General features: G+C 41.1%; 1 protein-coding gene across 1 annotated transcript in view; it reads right to left on the minus strand.

Annotated features, from left to right (window-relative positions):
- Positions 1 to 3,669: 3,669 nt before the first annotated feature.
- Positions 3,670 to 18,561, minus strand: part of sin3aa (SIN3 transcription regulator family member Aa) — a 32,413-nt gene continuing 17,521 nt past the window's right edge. The window contains exons 12-21 of the mRNA XM_062042729.1: positions 18,410 to 18,526; positions 15,157 to 15,395; positions 14,071 to 14,254; positions 13,245 to 13,809; positions 9,038 to 9,207; positions 8,786 to 8,959; positions 8,622 to 8,714; positions 7,641 to 7,735; positions 5,107 to 5,299; positions 3,670 to 5,016 (exon numbers count right to left, since the gene is read on the minus strand). Coding sequence (XP_061898713.1) covers positions 4,786 to 5,016; positions 5,107 to 5,299; positions 7,641 to 7,735; positions 8,622 to 8,714; positions 8,786 to 8,959; positions 9,038 to 9,207; positions 13,245 to 13,809; positions 14,071 to 14,254; positions 15,157 to 15,395; positions 18,410 to 18,526 — 2,061 coding nt within the window. The 3' untranslated portion in view covers positions 3,670 to 4,785. The remainder of the gene's footprint in view (positions 5,017 to 5,106; positions 5,300 to 7,640; positions 7,736 to 8,621; positions 8,715 to 8,785; positions 8,960 to 9,037; positions 9,208 to 13,244; positions 13,810 to 14,070; positions 14,255 to 15,156; positions 15,396 to 18,409; positions 18,527 to 18,561) is intronic.

Below are 18,561 nucleotides of genomic sequence, written 5' to 3' on the forward strand. Positions count from 1 at the left end.
ATTTTTAATGCACTTTATTAGTTTGTTTTTTTTTAAACTAAAATGTCAAACAAATATGGTAAGTTGCAATAATTTCACCTCAAAATTTTGTGTATATCGCTGTAAATGGAAAAACAGTGATGCTGTTTTTATGGTAAAAAAAAAAAAAAAGGGCGCTCAGTTGCCAGAATTTTACTGTAAAATTTACATAGTTTTTTTTACTGTAAATAAAAAAATGCAATTTTACAGTAAAATTTTGACACCTGAGCAACTGTGTATTACTGTAAATGCCAAAACGACACCACACTTTATTACAGTAAAAAAAAGTACTGTTTTTTTTTTATTTAGAGAAAAATGCTGTAAAAATCACAGTAAATTTCACCATTTTACCATGAAATCTATTGCTACTTTTACATTGCACCATTTGATGGATAACTTGCTTTGAAATCATTATTATTAGTATTCATTTTTATTCAAGAAAATGGTTTGAATGTTTGATAATATATTTTTGCATTATTAGAAAATATTTAAGCTAACATAATTTGCGATTACATGGAGTACATTTTTTTTTCTCCCCCAAAATAGTAAGAAAGAATACATTTAGTAAGAAAAGTTACAGTACTTTATTGATACATATTATTTCCAGGCTTTCGAGGGCCAAATAAAATGAAGTGGTGGGCCACATCTGGCCCCAAGGCCTTGAGTTTGACACCTGTGATATAAGGGCACAGGAAGCTTTCATTTTATCTTAAAAAATACATGAAAAAGAGAAAAAATATATATTTTAGTGAAATATCTCTGCGTATTAGTTAGTTAAAATGCTACTTCATCATTGATGGAGGACAAAAATAATTTTGTCGCTGCTTCCTGGTTCAGAAAGGAAGGCGTAATAACACGGGACCGTACAATTTGGGATTTTTGGAAGATCAAAAAGTGAAATGTTGCTAAGTGAATCATTTTTTGTATGTCTGTTTGTTAGCTGGCATGCTACTTCCTGGTTCAGGAGGGATGACGGAAAACTACAAGATTGTACTATTTTATTGATGAGCGATCAATAATGACTAAAATGACAAAAAAAGATAAATTAATTTCTTAAAGAAGGTGAAAATGTTGTATTTTTGTTTGTTAGTCCGTCTGTGTGTTAGTTACTGTGGTATGCTACTTCCTGGTTCAGGAAGAGTGTAGAGATGTGACGTTGGCGAACGAATCGAGTCTTTTGAACAGCTCTTTTAAAGTGAACGATGAGAACCGATACGTAGCTTGGGGGGTGTTTTTTTTATGCACAAACGGATAAAGCGCCGAGAAATGCCCACCTGACTGGCGACTGGACTCGAACATTTCTCAGTTATTTATTTTTTAATAAAAAAAAACATTTTTAAATATACACATTTTCTAGTTATTTATTTATTTAATTTACCATATATATACACACACACATACGATTGTGTATTGACATTTTTATTATTCATATTATTTTTATTCTAGTTGTATTTTATACTTTTTATGTCCAAAAATACATTCTATTCTTACTTAATTTTGGTGTGTGTGTTTTTGGTGTATTTTTCCTACTGTTACAATGTTCTTGTGCTATAATAGGTGAGGCAAAATTCAAAATAGTGATGCATGGACAATGTTGACGGTAAAAACACATAAAAAAAAGGTTAACCAATATTTTAGAATACAGTAATTTCCACTAATGGTGTAATACTTCTGTAAATTAAAATTATTTAGATCCACATATTATCTTATAACTGCTACCATTGATTTTTTTCTTGAGAAAAATAAATATAACAAGCCAGTTCCCTTCAAAGAGTCATACATCTCATCTCTAGAAGGGTGGTGTAAGTAAGATCTAATAGGGAATTTTGGATGGAAAAAAAATACACTAAAATGGCAAAAGGAGAGAGGGAAAATAGCACTTGTACGACAGTTAAGAATGTTACATAAAAAGGGTTAAGATAGCTTCAGTTTGACCCTGGAACTGAATATTTTTCATTCTCATTGTGTGGAAATCCAACTAATTGAATATTGCTGCTATTAATACTATTGTGACGGAAGTAGCGCATAGAAGTATGACGACATGAAGAGTGGCGTTGCAAAGAGAGGACTGTGGCGCAGGCAGACATGATGGAAGATGGGCAGACTTTAATCCTTTTATAGGAGACGAGCCCACAGGCTGGAAGTCTCATTATCACCAAGACTAAATCAATTATCTTCCAGCACCAACAAGAAGAAAGTGTGCAAACAGATGAAGCATTGCTAAGAAAAGCCATGCTTGAACAGTTGTTTAATGAAAAAAATAAATAAATGCTTTTGTTAATGTAGCATAAATGCAGGGTTATGGATGGAGAGGACGCCCTCTGCTGGATATGAAGGGATTTGGCTCCTCTCTTGAATGGAGACATGAGGCAGTGAAGAAATACTGTGTATTATTTACGTGTATGAATCATTTTCATAACATTAAATTGAAGTGTGAGTTTAAACATTTTATTATGCCTTTAAGCTCTGCAGTAGGTTCAATTGAATATTTCTTTTTTTTCCCACTGTGAGTCCTTCAAAGTTTCATGTAATTTATTTGTACTCAGTTTAATAAAAGTTACCTTTTTTATTATTTCAAAAAAATATTTTGATTTTTACAATGTATTTTTATAAAATATATAATTTCATAGATTAAAAGTAGGAGTTTTAAAATAAAAAAAAAAAAAAAGTATTGTTGGCCAAATAAAATGAAGTGACGGGCCACATCTGGCCCCCCGGGCCTTATCTGTCCCCCAGGCCTTGAGTTTGACACCTGTAAAATAAAGGCACAGGAAGCTTTAATTTTATCTTAAAAAATACAAGAAAAAAAATATTTGTATTGTGTCCTTTAAAATTGCACGTAATTTATCACATTTTTATTGTGTTCAATTAAATAGAAAGTAAAGGTATGAGGTACTTTTAAAAACATATTTTCAAAAATGTATTCGTTTTTTTTCCCCATCAAATGTGATGCATAATTTATAGATTAAAAGTGGGAGTTTAAAAAAAATCTTGCAGGTTGAAGATTTTTGTGTCTTAATTTCCATATTATATAAAATAAGTGTTTCTTGTATTATTTTTACAGTACAACGGTAAAAATGTTTTTATTACATGTAGTGAGTATTTATAAATGTAATTAAACAAAGTGTGTTTAACAATACATAACATTCACATGAAATTGCATGGCTGCCTTTAGGCTTTCCAGTAGGTATTTCTTTTTTTAATGTTTCTTTTTGACCTTCAGAGTTGCATGTAATTCATTACATGTTATTTGTATTCAATTATATAGAAGGTAAAGGTATATATATTTTTAATTATTTTTAAAAGTTTATTCAGATTTTTACATACAATTTGATTTATAATTTATTAGAATAAAAGTGGGAGCTTTAAAAATGTTTAAAAAATATCGTGCAGGTTGAATATTTGTCCTTATCTATATATTCTGTCGAATAAAAGTGGTTTGTTAGATGTATTATTATTACAGTACAACAGTAATAATCTTTAAGTGTATTATATGTACTGAATATTAATACATTAAATTCAACTGAAGTGTGTTTAACAATAAATAATATTCACAAGAAATTGCATGGCTGTCTAAGGAGACAGTAATATATATATTTGACATAAAAAAAATAAAGTCCACAAACATTTACATAGGCTACAAAGTCGTTTTTATTATTACTTAAATAATGTCTAAATAAACGGACGAAAGACATGCTGACTTTTTCCAATATCAAAAATACAAGGTGAGCGGAAGAAGGGTGGTAGAAATCTATCCAGGTGAGGGCTGAAGTGGGCGGGGCTTACATCACAATGCCATGATGTCACCTGCTGTTTGCAATAATGTTTTTTTACCATTAACCAAAAATTCACATTGACAGACAAATATACTAATTATTCCAAAAAAAAAAAAAAAAAAAGAAAAAAAAGGAAAAAGAAAACACCCTGGATACATTTCTACTTCCTCACTTGTTTTGTGTGGTGGTGTATTTTACAGAAATTTAAAGGACATAAAAGAAGACTGAAAGAAGGAGCGGGGACAAATAACAGCCACGTTTGTATCAACAACTCCCTTTGGTAAAAAGTGTAATAATAAATGTTTTTTTTCTTATTATTTCATGTACGTTCTAAACTGTTAACTTGGAAACTTCTACTAGCACAACATCATAAAAAGTCTCAGACTATGTACAGTGTATTTACAAAGTGTGTGTATGTGTGTGCGTGTGAGAGAGCTCATTCATTGGCGGGGGGCTTTTTATTTTTAAAAAGGTTCACTTCCAGGGCGGCGAGGATGATCTGTTAATATAACTATATATAATATATATAATATATATATACTGTATATACACGAGACATGACAAGTTTACAATAAGTCCAGGCTGTGTTGTGCTCAACTGAGAAGACTGTTGGGGGCTGGGCCTCAGTAAATAGTGATTTTGGCCTCAACGCAGGAATGTCTCGCTCCAAAATCTCCAATCTAGAAACTTAACGCTGAACTTTTTTTATTGTTTTCCCTGAATAAGTGCACTTTGAATCATCTTTCCTATAGAATCCCTTTGGGGGGCTTCTGCGGACGCTTCGGCGATAAACGGACGTGAGGCGTAGAAAAAGCACCGAGCCTCTAAGAACGGAGGTCGGGCGAGCGGGGCGAGACCATTCCTGGGTTTTGGCACCACTTGTGGACAAAAGCCAGCTAAAAACGCTGGTAAAAAAATCAGTAATCCTGCCGCCGCTGGAGCAACACATACCTTAAAAACATCGCCGCCGCCGCCACCTGACCTAGACACTTTAAGACGCCTTCCCGAAAGTACCGTACTTGACTCTGTATTTGTGGATGTCCCTGTAGTGGAGGACTTCGGGTTGGCGCGATGTGGTGCACGGCAACAGTCCGTCGCGCTCTTTGCCCATCAGCCACTTGTCGGTGTCGGCGTTCATGTCGGCGGTGACGTGCTCCCGGCCCCACGCCTGCACCCGCGCGTGGAAGCGCTCATGCAGCCGCGTGCTCACCCTCTGGTGGGACTACGGCGAGACAAGACCATCCCATCAGACCACACACACACACAGCAGGACCACAGTGAGATGGTTTCCCTAGCGGACACCGAGGCCTACCTGGTGCGCTCGCATCAGCGCTGTGCGTCTGTACATGTAGTCCTCCGACTTGAAGACGTACACCATCTTGTAGGAGTTGAGCTTGAACATGCACTCCATTTTCTCCTTGTCCAGCGGCTTCTTGCCTCCCTCGCCCGCCTCCTTGTCCAGCTGCTCTCGCCCTTTGTGGTACTTCCTGATCCGCCTCAGGTTCCTGGAGGCAAAAGGACCACAAAGTTAAAAAAAAAAAAATTCAAACCTTCACCGTTTATTTTGTGCGTTTGTTTTTGCCACACCTTTTTCAAATGATAAGCCAGTGTCATTATACACACTCATAAATAATCATTAGCTAGACTCTTTTACCGATTTCATCTATTATTTTCTGACTGTAGGGACTTTTTGGAGGTCCTATAACCTTTTTAGTCCCCGGGTCGTTTTTCGTCGTGTTCATACGGGAAGTAGGGACTACGGCGCTCAGATCCTAGAACCATTTTAGCTCCTACTCTGAGGCAGGGTCTAAACCAGGGGTGTCAAAGTCAAATGGACGGAGGGCCAAATAAAAAATTTAGCTACAAGCCGAGGGCCGGACTGTTCGAATGTTCATTGAAAAATTTTTAAATGACGCATATAGTCTAGTGAACCTAATTGAACCTACTGAAAACCTAACAAATATATTCCAATATGATCAGATAAATAAAGCAATATTTTCTTATGGCTTTGTCAGTAATCTTTAATTTTCAACAGACACAAAAGACAAATTTCCTTTATATAAAAATCCCCATAACATGAACATTAAATGAAAGAAACCGGTATTCAAGGCACCATCAGTAGCCTATATTTTCTATTTTAGCAAAAGTGGGCTAAATTTACTTCAAAGAAAAAAACAATAATAGCAATTTTCTATCATCCACTCAACTGAAATATTTTTAAAATATAATTAAATTGAAATACAATAAAATAAAGTGCAAAAATCTATAAATCAAAAACAACACTTTGTTTAAGGAGAAGTAACATGCAGTGAAAACAAATATTAAACTTTAACTTTTAAACTTGAATTGAGTAAAAACTCTAAATATGTGATTGCACAGTAATGTTCACATTAAACCCCCCTCCTCCCTCCGTGGGAGGGAGGCGAGTTGGGTGCCCGAAACCCCCCGCTGGTTTCGGCCCGCCCCTTGGCGCGCGTGGCACGGCGGGCTCCGCGACCCGACGGCTGGCCCTCGTGGCTTGACGGCGGGCGCGTCCCGACGGGCCGCGCGTAGGGGTCAAACGCAGAAGTCTCAGGGCCTCGTGGTGAGGGGGTGGCCTGCGGGTTTCGGCCCGCTTGACCCCCCCGCTCCGCTTGGCGCGCGCGGCACATGACGGGTTCCGCCACCGACGCTCGGGCTGCAGCCCGACGGTGGTGCGGGCCCGGCGGTGACGCGCGGTTTGGGGAAACAAAGCAGAAGTCTCAGGGCCTCGGGGCCGGGTTTCGGCCCGCCCCCTTGGCGCGCGTGGCACGGCGGGCTCCGCGACTGACGGCCGGGCTGCAGCCCTTCGGCCGGCAGGCGCGTCCCGGCGGGCCGCTCGCCCCCTTTCGGAACCTTGGACCGGCATCCGCTTGGTGCGTGTAAAAGATCTGCGGTCTGCGGGCCGGTTCTAATAATAAATCAAGATCATCCCAAGGGCCGTAAAAAACCTTCTCGCGGGCCGGATATGGCCCGCGGGCCTTGACTCTGACATATGTGGTCTAAACTGACTCCCTTAGGAACTAAAATACGTAGGTGTTTGGTGATTAGTTGAACTGACAAGCTACGGCCCATTCCTATAACTGAACTCCATCCATCCATCCATTTTCTACCGCTTGTCCCTTTCGGGGTTTCTGGAGCCTATTTCAGCTGCATTCAGGCGGAAGGCGGGTACACCCTGGACAAGTCGCCACCTCATCGCAGGGCCAACACAGATAGACAGACAACATTCACACTCACATTCACACACTGGGGCTAATTTAGTGTTGCCAATCAACTTATCCCCAGGTGCATGTCTTTGGAGGTGGGAGGAAGCCGGAGTACCCGGAGGGAACTCACGCAGTCACGGGGAGAACATGCAAACGCCACACAGAATGCACTAATGCTAATTACTAGCATGTCAATAGCAAAACCAATGTATATTAGCATCACGCTAGCGCATTTTGTAAAAGTGGTGGCTAACTTAACTTACGCTGGAGCGTTTTTTTTGAGTCAATTTCTTTGTTTGCATTGGAAATTGCAACATTACCTAGAGGTAGTTTGGCTCAGTCAGCTCTCAGTGCTGCTGGAGAGATCGCCCAGTGCCGAAGTGCAAAGAGCTGGCTGAGTCACCAACCGGGTGTGATGTCACACGCAACCCAGGTGCCGTAACATGGCATCGTTGGATTTTACATGAATTGGTGACCGACGGGTTTCAGTTTGTGCCAAAGAAAGTACCAAAGTCCCCACTAATTCAGAGACAAGTATAATGTATCACACAGGGCATCTTGTGGCATAAAAGTTGCTTTACTTGGTATCGCTACATCATCTTTAAGAAATAAAACTCACCTAGGAAGAAAAACGGGCTTCTGGGCAAGATGCTCCCTCAGCTCTGGAGTGGTGGAGTCTGGGTTCAAGTAACGCCCGACGTAGTCGGACCATCGCTGCGGACACAAAATACACGTAATTTTGTTTAACAGAAACTTCCCTTCTTGATGACGGTAATTGTTTATTGTTTATTGAATGTATCCCCATTAGCTGACACCAAGGCTTCCTGGGGTCCATATAGGAGCATACAAAATAAAAATACAAAGAATACATGCATTACTAAACATTATACAAAGGAAAAATACAACATAAGATAAAAAAGCTAGTTAAACCCAGTATTAAAAATTCACGTCATGTGGGCAGCTGCAATAAGTGTATCTTCAAAGCTGTCGTGAATGACGATTTACTTTGTGAGTAAATTCCAGAATGATATACATCTATACATGACTGTATGTTTGAGGAGATTGGTCCTGAGAGCAGAAAGTGCCAAATAGCCATTGCTGGCATTCCTAGTGTCATGAATATGTGTGTTAGTTGATTTTAAAAACTGTTTGTAAAGGTAATCTGGTGATTGATCTAACATGATAGTTCTAAAGAACATAAGGAGACTACAATGCATCTTTCGTTCAACAGACAACCAGGACAGGCGTGAATGCATAAATGAAATATTAGTGTGCAAAGAACATTTAAGTACCAGTCTAGCCGCTCTGTTTTGAACAAGTTGCAGTTTGTTCAGGTCAGACTTAGTCGTAATAGGAGTGAATCAGTGCCAGGCTGACTTTTATATGCTTTTTATTGTCCAATCAGCAAGAATAATGATGCCACATTAATGAAAATGATTGCGCTGGCGTTTAAACTGTTGCTACGACAGCATCCACGCTCATCTCTTGACTCCTTCTCCAAGGATGTCGTTCGGCTGGCTCAGTTTTTGACCAGTCAGCACATGCAGGATTCAATGCAATGCTAGTGGTGGCTAACGGCTACGTCGGGTGCGTTTCTCACCTCCGCCTCCAGGGGCTCGTCTGAGTTCTCCTCCTCGGCTTCCAGCAGCTCCACAGTCAGCTGCATCAGGCCTCTGTTCCTCACAAACATCACCTTGGAAGACGAAAATTTGAAGCGGACACTCCTCCCATGAACCACGGTGCTGTTGGTTAATTTCTTTGTACCTTGAAGCAATTCTCGTCCGACATCAGCTGCTCAGCCTTGCGTTGATAGGCGGCCTCGGCGGCGCTCCTGGAAGATATCGTGGACATGGACCCCCCGCAGGAGCCGTTAGCGCTCTCGGCCAAGTAGAGGTCCGTCACCTGTACGCAGATCTCGTCGCTCACAATGTGCTGGAGCTGCAAGGATATGACAAAACATTTTGAGCGAGAAAGCAAAAAGAAGAATGTGGACACAGAAGAGGGGAAGACGCTCACCTGCCGGACAATACTTTGTATGAGCTTGTCCATGGTGAAGGCGATGTAGGCGTGAATGGTGAACATCTCCCTCAGCGAGTCTTCGTACTGCGACGCCTCCATGTTTCCGTCCAACAGGTTGCGAACCATCTCCAGGAAGGCCGAGTAGTAAACCTCCACGTCGATGTCCACTGGAGAGAAGACATTAATACATTTTTTTTAATTACACCAAAATAGCCGATCTGCGAATACTTATTTGCATTGTAACACTTGTCCATCTTTAACCAGGGGATTATTCTTCATCAAAATGATTGGCAAGGATCAAAGATCATGTTAAAAAAAAAAGTGAAATGTATTATTTATTTTGATAAAATGTCTAAAAATTAACTTAATTTTAAAAGTAAATCAAAATGTTTGTAATAGTGTCACATGACTTAACCTAAAAAGCTTATGAAGTGTGATATACAGTACAGGCCAAAAGTTTGGACACACCTTCTCCTCATTCAATGCGTTTTCTTTATTTTCATGACTATTTACATTGTAGATTGTCACTGAAGGCATCAAAACTATGAATGAACACATGTGGAGTTACGTACTGAACAAAAAAAGGTGAAATAACTGAAAACATGTTTTATATTCTAGTTTCTTCAAAATAGCCACCCTTTGCTCTGATTACTGCTTTACACAGTCTTGGCATTCTCTCGATGAGCTTCAAGCACACCTGTGAAGTAAACATTTCAGGTGACTACCTCTTGAAGCTCATCGAGAGAATGCCAAGATTGTGCATTGAACGGGGAGAAGGTGTGTCCAAACTTTTGGCCTGTACTGCATGTCAGAAAGCGTCATTTGACGCCTTGTTGGTACCATTCAATAAAGTAAACATGTGGTCGGCCTGTTCCTCCCCATCCAAACCCTCCTGTGCATCTTAAAAAAAGAAAAATCTTGTGTTGCGCCGCTGCTGACTATAAAGGTTGTGACTGGTTGGCTAGTAGTACACTCATGGCACGCCACATATAAATTTGGGCCATCACGAATAAATTAAATTTAGCATATTTGTCGCTATATTTAATGAATAATCAAAGACCTTTAGATGGCCTTCTTTTGATCAAAAAGGTGACTCTGAGATGAAAGCGTGCATTGCTCTTCTCAGCAAGCACCGAGTGCTGCCTTGGGCCTTTCCTCATCTAAAAGCACTCGCAGGCGGCTGTCTTGAGACATTAAAAAAAGATAAAAAGTAAGGACGGGTACCAAATCCGGTACTTTTTTTGACACCGGCCAAATCCCGCCGGTCCAACTGGGCACTGGTACTTGGGTTGCGCGTGACGTCACGCCCGGTTGCCAACTCAGCACTTCGGCACTTGGCGATCCCTCTAGCAGTACTGACAGCAGACTCAGTCAAACTACCTCTAGGTAATGTTGCAATTTTCGATGCCAACAAAGAAATTGACACAAAAAATGCTTCACTGTAAGTTAAGCTTTCACAAAAATGCACTAACTTGATGTTAATATACATTGGCTTTGCTATTGACATGCTACTGATTAGCATTAGCGATTTTACATGGCGATTTCAACAAATTTGTTAACAAAAACTACAACTAAGATGCAAAATACAATCAAACAGCTGCTGCGTAATAAGTACAATACTTCCAGTATTAACACTTTTGGAGCGCAACAAAAGACTAGACACCATAAACTATACACTACTGCCATCTAACGTCTTGAACTTGCAACTGTAATTGAGACTCAGAATGTTAAACAAAAACAAGATAAAACTGGACAAAAGTTATCATAGTTAGCAAATTTTTAAATGTTGCAATAAAAAATTGATTTTATTATCAAAAACAATTTATATATTTATTAACGCACACAAAAGTACCAAAAATTGGTACGTCTGAGGACCGGTATTGATTCCCAGGTACCAGGAATGTGTACCGTATCAGTTCAAATGTGAACGGTGCACATCTCTACAAAGAAACGACCAAAGAAAGTTTGTTCGTAATTCTATCCATATTTGTTCTGCTTTTCATGTTTTAAATCACTTTTTGCAAATGCATCATGGCCAATCATGCAAATTCAGAGATTAAGTCATTAAAGGCCTACTGAATTGAAATGTTTTAATTTAAACGGGGATAGCAGATCTATTCTATGTGTCATACTTGATCATTTCGCGATATTGCCATATTTTTGCTGAAAGGATTTAGTAGAGAACAACGACGATAAAGATTGCAACTTTTGGTATCTGACAAAAAAAAAAGCCTTGCCCCTACCGGAAGTAGCGTGACGTAGTCAGTTGAACATTTCTGCAAAGTTCCCTATTGTTTACAGTGATGGCGGCCAGAAGTGAGAGCGATTCGGACCGAGAAAGCAACGATTTCCCCATTAATTTGAGCGAGGATGAAAGATTTGTGGATGAGGAAAGTGCAAGTGAAGGACTAGTGGGGAGTGGAAGCGATTCAGATAGGGAAGATGCTGTGAGAGGCGGGTGGGACCTGATATTCAGCTGGGAATGACTACAACAGTAAATAAACACAAGACATATATATACTCTATTAGCCACAACACAACCAGGCTTATATTTAATATGCCACAAATTAATCCCGCATAATAAACACCTAGGTGTTTGTTATGCTAGCTCCTAGCTCCCATCCATATAACCCGCCAATACAATTCAAACACCTGCACAACACACAATCACTCAGCCCAAAGGACCGTTCACCTAACCCAAGGTTCATAAAGCTTATATATTTACCCAAAGTTACGTACTTGACATGCACGTGAAGTGAAGTGAAGTGAATTATATTTATATAGCGCTTTTCTCTAGTGACTCAAAGCGCTTTACATAGTGAAACTCAATATCTAAGTTACATTTAAACCAGTGTGGGTGGCACTGGGAGCAGGTGGGTAAAGTGTCTTGCCCAAGGACACAACGGCAGTGACTAGGATGGCAGAAGCGGGGATCGAACCTGGAACCCTCAAGTTGCTGGCACGGTCGCTCTATCAACCGAGCTATACCGTCCCGGTATAGCTCGGTATAACGTACGGGCAAGCGATCAAATGTTTGGAAGCGCAGCTGAGTACTCACGGTACCTGATATTCAGCTGGGAATGACTAAAACAGTAAATAAACACAAGACATATATATACTCTATTAGCCACAACACAACCAGGCTTATATTTAATATGCCACAAATTAATCCTGCATAACAAACACCTAGGTGTTTGTTATGCTAGCTCCTAGCTCCTAGCTCCCGTCCATATAACCCGCCAATACAATTCAAACACCTGCACAACACACACAATCACTCAGCCCAAAGGACCGTTCACCTAACCCAAGGTTCATAAAGCTTATATATTTACCCAAAGTTACGTACGTGACACGCACGTACGGGCAAGCGATCAAATGTTTGGAAGCCCAGCTGCGTATTCACGGTAGCACGTCTGCGTCTGTGTATCCAAATCAAAGTAATCCTGGTAAGAGTCTGTGTTGTCCCAGTTCTCTACAGGAGTCTGCGTATCGAAGTCAAAGTCCTCCTGGTAAGAGTCTCTGTTGTCCGGGTTCTGCGATCTTGACTGCATCTTTCGGGAATGTAAACAATGAAATACCGGCTGTGTTGTGTTGCTGACTTCCCTCGCAAAATACTCCGCTTCGCACCGACAACTTTCTTCTTTGCTTGCTCAGCTTCTTTCTCCATAATGCAATGAACAAATTGCAACAGATTCACCAACACAGATGTCCAGAATACTGTGGAATTATGAAATGAAAACAGAGCTATTTTGTATTGGCTTCAATGGGCTACCGATACTCCTGTTTCACTGGCTACGTCACGCGCATACGTCATCATCCAAAGGAGTTTTCAACCGGAAGTTTAGCGGGAAATTTAAAATTGCACTTTATAAGTTAACCCGGCCGTATTGGCATGTGTTGCAATGTTAAGATTACATTATTGATGTATAAACTATCAGACTGCGTGGTCGGTAGTAGTGGGTTTCAGTAGGCCTTTAAACCTCCACCACGGCAATAGATTGCGGTCCTGTGAGAAACACTGAACACTCCCCGACTCGCTTTAATTGTCACTGTTCACCCTTGACAAATGAAGCTAACGGCTAATAATCGACGAGAGTCATGTTTTTTTTACGCGTTTTAGCGCCTCAACCCGACAAATGGCAAAAAAAGGATCAAGATGGCGTCAGTGTAGACTTTGCTTACAAACACAAGGTAGTTTACTCACTGGGCTCCTTCAGTCTTAGCTGGATGGCGGGGTTGTCATTTTTGTCCTTCTTCAGTCCCAGCACCTCCCTCTCCCACTCCCGCTCTCGCACGTCGTCCTCGATCTGCCTCTCGGCCTGCCAGTAGAGGCGTAGCAGCCGCGAGCACAGCGTGTGGTGCAGCCGCAGGAAGATGTACCAGTTGTTGTTGACGTGGAAGAGGTTGTAGGCGTCGTCGCAGCCGCGCAGTTTCTGTGCCGCCGTGTTGCTGAACAGCAGCTTGGACTTGGAAGGGCTTCTACCGCCGGGGACGCCGTTGTGCTTCTTCTCCTCCACGTCCATCTCCTCTTCCTCCTCCTCCTCCACGTCGGAGAGCTCGCCGCGCTGCGCGAACAGAAGGTCCGGGACGAAGTGGTACATGATCTGTTTGATCTTGTACTTGTCTTCCTTCTGGATGCTGGTCTGACGCTTCACGTGGTGGATGATGAGAGATGCCGCGTCCTCCAGGATCTGCCGGTCCTCATACGACAGGGTCTGGTGGGGCCCCGTGGGCGGGCTGGCGTTGTCCTCTGATGCCTGTTCCTGGCGCTGCAAGGGGGGGAACAACATTGTGTAAAATTACATTGGAATTTTCATGATTACTATGAAAATGAAAACTTGAAATGCATGGCCGTAGATGACCACAATGTATGCCACTGGGCTTCATCCGAGTGTTTATAATACTGCTTATGCAAAATAAGACTGCAACAGAAAAAAACCTTTATGTCTGCAGAAAACTACAATTAGGAATGACACCAACTCATTTGCAGTCACTCAGGGATAAGGAGGAAAAAAAAGAAGGGCGCTCACTTCGTCGCAGATGCTTTCTATTTCGTTCAGCAGGGACTTGGAGCGCAGCACTTTGGTGTCGTTCTGTTTGAAGTTGATGCCTTGATGGTCCAGAGACTTGAGGTAATACTTCTCGTTCTGCTCCCGCCAGATCTTGTTGAAGCCTCGCTGGGCTTCCCGCCACTCCTCTTCCTTGGTCTTTAGCCTGAGTGGACATGTTGAAAAATCATTGAGGAGTAGGGATGCTGATAAATGCTTTAAAATGTAATATCGGAAATGATCGGTATCGGTTTCATAATTATCGGTATCGGTTTCTAAAAGTAAAATGTATGACTTTTTAAAATTCCGCTGTGTACACGGACGTAGGGAGAGGTGCAGAGCGCCAATAAACCTTAAAGGCACTTCCTTTGCGTGCCGGGGCCCAGTCACATAATATCTATGGCTTTACACACAAGTTAATGCAAGGCATACTTGGTCAACAGCCATACAGGTCACACTGAGGGTAGCTGTATAAACAATTTTAACACTGTTACAAATATGCGCCACACTGTGAACCCACACCAAACAAGAATGACAAACACATTTCGGGAGAACATCCGCACCGTAACACAACATAAAAACACAACAGAACAAATACCCAGAATCCCTTGCAGCACTAACTCTTCCGGGACACTACAATATACACCCCCGCTACCCCCTACCCCCACCTTAACCCCACCCCCAACCCCGCCCACCTCAACCTCCTCATAGTCTCTCTCAGGGAGAGCATGTCCCAAATTCCAAGCTGCTGTTTTGAGGCATGTTAAATAAAATAATGCACTTTGTGACTTCAATAATAAATATGGCAGTGCCATGTTGGCATTTTTTTCCATAACTTGAGTTGATTTATTTTGGAAAACCTTGTTACATTGTTTAATGCATCCAGCGGAGCATCACAACAAAATTAGGCATAATAATGTGTTAATTCCATGACTGTATATATCGGTACCTGTAATTAAGAGTTGGACAATATCGGAATATCGGATATCGGTAAAAAAGCCATTATCGGACATCTCTACTGAGGAGTCTTTATTTCCCTCTGCGTCCTTATTCCGGTTCGACACCCACCTCTTCAGCACAATAGGGATGGAGACAGCGGGGCTTTTCCTGAGGCCGTCAATGATGTCTGGGGCTTTATCGCCGTATATCCTCTGGATGGCTTTTCGGTGAACCACCTCGGAGGAACCGCCCAGCGTGTTGTCCAAGCGAAACTTGGCCTGCTCCTCCGCCGACATCCGGGACAACTTGCGCTGGACCGCTTCCAAGACTCGGATGGTTGACAGGTTGGTTTCCAGAACCACGTCCAGCTGTGCGGAGAAGACAACCATTTTCATATTGTGTAGGGGTGTCACTCTGATATTAGCAAAACAAACTAAAAAAGCAATTACATTGACTTGCATGTAAAGTCTCCGATAATAACGCTCCGGTTCAAGCAGTACAACAGCATCTATACTTGTGTAAAGCTAAACAGCCAGTTAACATCTAAATGTCCTCCAATAAGCACACACAGTTGGTCTTTTCTTGTATTTTAGTCAAGTCATTTACAAAAAGGTAAACATGGTAGGCTATAAGCTACTACACAGCAGCTACACAACCGCTAAGCACACAAGCTAGACATACGTAGTAAGTGTCATTAATTGAACAATATTGCAGTCTAAAACAGCACATACAAACAAGTATCAAATAATTATAGTTGAATATTCAGGCATGTGAGCACCCTTTCAGAAAACAAAGGAACACTTCTATCAGCACAAAGTGCTGTCACGCAAGCCCAAAAAGACGTTTTTGATAATCAAGACTAAATTTCCTGCCAGTTGGGTCCATTTCTATAATTTACCTATAGATGTATAGTCATCTACCAACCTCTTATGGCTGTCTTTTTGACACTTACATGTCCCGCATATTTTTAGGACACAATTTACTAGCAGTATTATCATTAAATATGTAATGTAAAATTCTACAACATGCACGCAAAGAACTCCGAAAACGTTTCCCATTTGGCAACTCTATCCTGTATCCTGTAGTCAAGCCCCTTCGGGAAATATACTTCCGGTGTAGTGACCTCTGTGTACATTAGTCACGTCAAAAATATACCTTCTCGCTGGCTACTGATAAATACTAACAGTGTTTGAATTGTAATCATCCAAATATGATTAGCAGCAAAGTGGACAGCCGTCAACGTCGTGGCTCTGAGAGCAAACTGAAGCAACAACAAGTGATCTAACTAGATGGTTAGCTAACTAGCAAACTTGTTTCGGTGCTCCTGATCGTCTCGCCGTCCTGCAACTCAGTGCGACGTTTAGGCAAGATGAACAGCGAGTTCCTGAGGCTGAGGTGAGCGTTCACCAAATTTTGTTTGGATCGTTTTTTGTTTTTTTTTCATAAAAAAACCCAGAAGTGGTATTTTGATGCGGAAATTAATGTTTAAAAACACGGATTTCCACGTTTTCGCAGACATTTTACATGCCTGTATATTACTTACACATGCAAAGTCTCCGAGGCAGAAGCATATTAGAAATTATCCAGTAACAAACATGTCCGCATCATTTAACAAAGGGGTCCTATTATGCAAAACAACTTTTCATACCTATTGGTACCTGCTGTTGTGTATTTGGAATCTGCATAAGTACCAAAAATTTTAAATCAATCCGTGGAAACATTGCGAGAAAATTATAAAAGAATCTTGCCTTCATTCATACTTTCTCTAAACGAGCTGTTGGGATTTGCTCTGTCCTGTGACATTTTCCCAAAGTGCTTTGCGCGAGTCCGCCATTGTAGTCCCTGCGGTAGTTAATAAGCTCCTTCTTTCTCTATACTCTTGTTGTGGGGCAGACTGGCCCGTACATGTACGTGTACCCTCCGCTGTTACCATTTCTGATACATAGTATTGTATAATCTCAACTTTAATCTGTCAGTAGACTTGCTATGGAAGCGCTGAAAACTACAACCAAGATTGGGGGGAGAAGATGCTGTCGAAGTGGAGCCACGTAAATAAGACTGCCCACAAAATGGCGCATCCTGAAGATTGTCAGAAAGCGGCTTTTTTAACATTCCATACCACAAAATAATAAAAGTACCTATTAGGGTTGTATGGTATACCGGTACTAATAAAGTATTGCATTACTTATCAATTGAAATCGGTACTATGCCACCTTTGAAAAGTACTGGTACCGTTCTTTCCTCTTAGTGCCGCTGTGCGGCGGTGACTACAGAGCGGAGGCACATGATGTTGAGTGTGTTAAAACGCACACACAAAGTAACAACATCTCGGAGGGGAAAAATGGCAAAAAAAACACAATTCTACTGGTTAATAAAGAGGGTGGTGACATACAATATGGAGGTATTTGGGCTTCAAAACTAACAATAAAGGTGACACTTTAAACAGGCAGGCACTTACAGGCAATTACTGTTTTACACCTTCCCTGCTTGTCGCCTCCCAGACTGTGGTCGAGGAGAGCAGGGGAGATGTTCCCTCCAGGACCGATGTATTGTCGGGGGTAACACCCTTCACTTCACAATGGGTCCGTAAGGTTCCGCTCTTAGGCCGGAATGACGACGCCGTCGATTAGTTACAACTTGGTCACTTTATTTACAATTTCCACAGGGAACAACCGGACATCCACCATGCTATTGACACTCCTGCACATGCTAGCGCTACCTCTCCTAACTTGCCCACTCACCCACCCCACATACTGCAATTCTTAAAGGAGCACACACACACACATACGCTACTCTCACAACAGCTGCTTTAAAACACGCCTCGCTAAATGTGGCGATTAGTATTAGCACCTTTGCTTCAAACTTAGGTAAACATTTCAATAATAAGCATTCAGATCTGCACAAGGAGTTATAAAAAGTGACAGGTAATAATGTCGTTGTTACACCTGTCCTGCTGTTCGGTTTGGTGCAGACTGTAGTCGAAGAGCACAGGGAAGACTTTTCCTTCAGAGTCGATGCCATTTCAATGCCTTTTAATTTATATTTTAACCTTGTAAAATTGTTCTTTGATTGTGAGTGTTTAATGTAGTATAAGATTTTCTGTTAAAATAAAGTCAATATTGACATTTTCGTAGTTCCCTTTATTTGTAAAAGTACTGATAAGGATCGATATACATTTTGGTACCAGTACTAAATTATTGGTTTTGGGACAACCTTGGTACCTATCATTCGTCCTGACATTGTATCTTGTTTATATCGGTATCAGCCAGTACTTAAGGTTTCAATATCTGTATTGAATCGATAGTGAAAAAGTTGTATCCGAACATCCTTTAACTTTGTCTTTACAATTCTTTCTACACACTTTGCAGCTGTAATGACTTACCTCAAAGCGTTCATCCTCACACCTGTAAATGTGCTCCTCGTACTGCGTCTTCTTAGAGCTAACAAAAGTAGAGTCCTCAGACCATGAGGGCAAAGACACCCAGGTGTCGTTCAGCACCTGAATCAAGACATAACACGCACAAAATCATTGAT

The sequence above is a fragment of the Entelurus aequoreus genome, linkage group LG03 (assembly GCF_033978785.1).
Source record: "Entelurus aequoreus isolate RoL-2023_Sb linkage group LG03, RoL_Eaeq_v1.1, whole genome shotgun sequence".
Lineage (NCBI taxonomy): Eukaryota > Metazoa > Chordata > Actinopteri > Syngnathiformes > Syngnathidae > Entelurus > Entelurus aequoreus.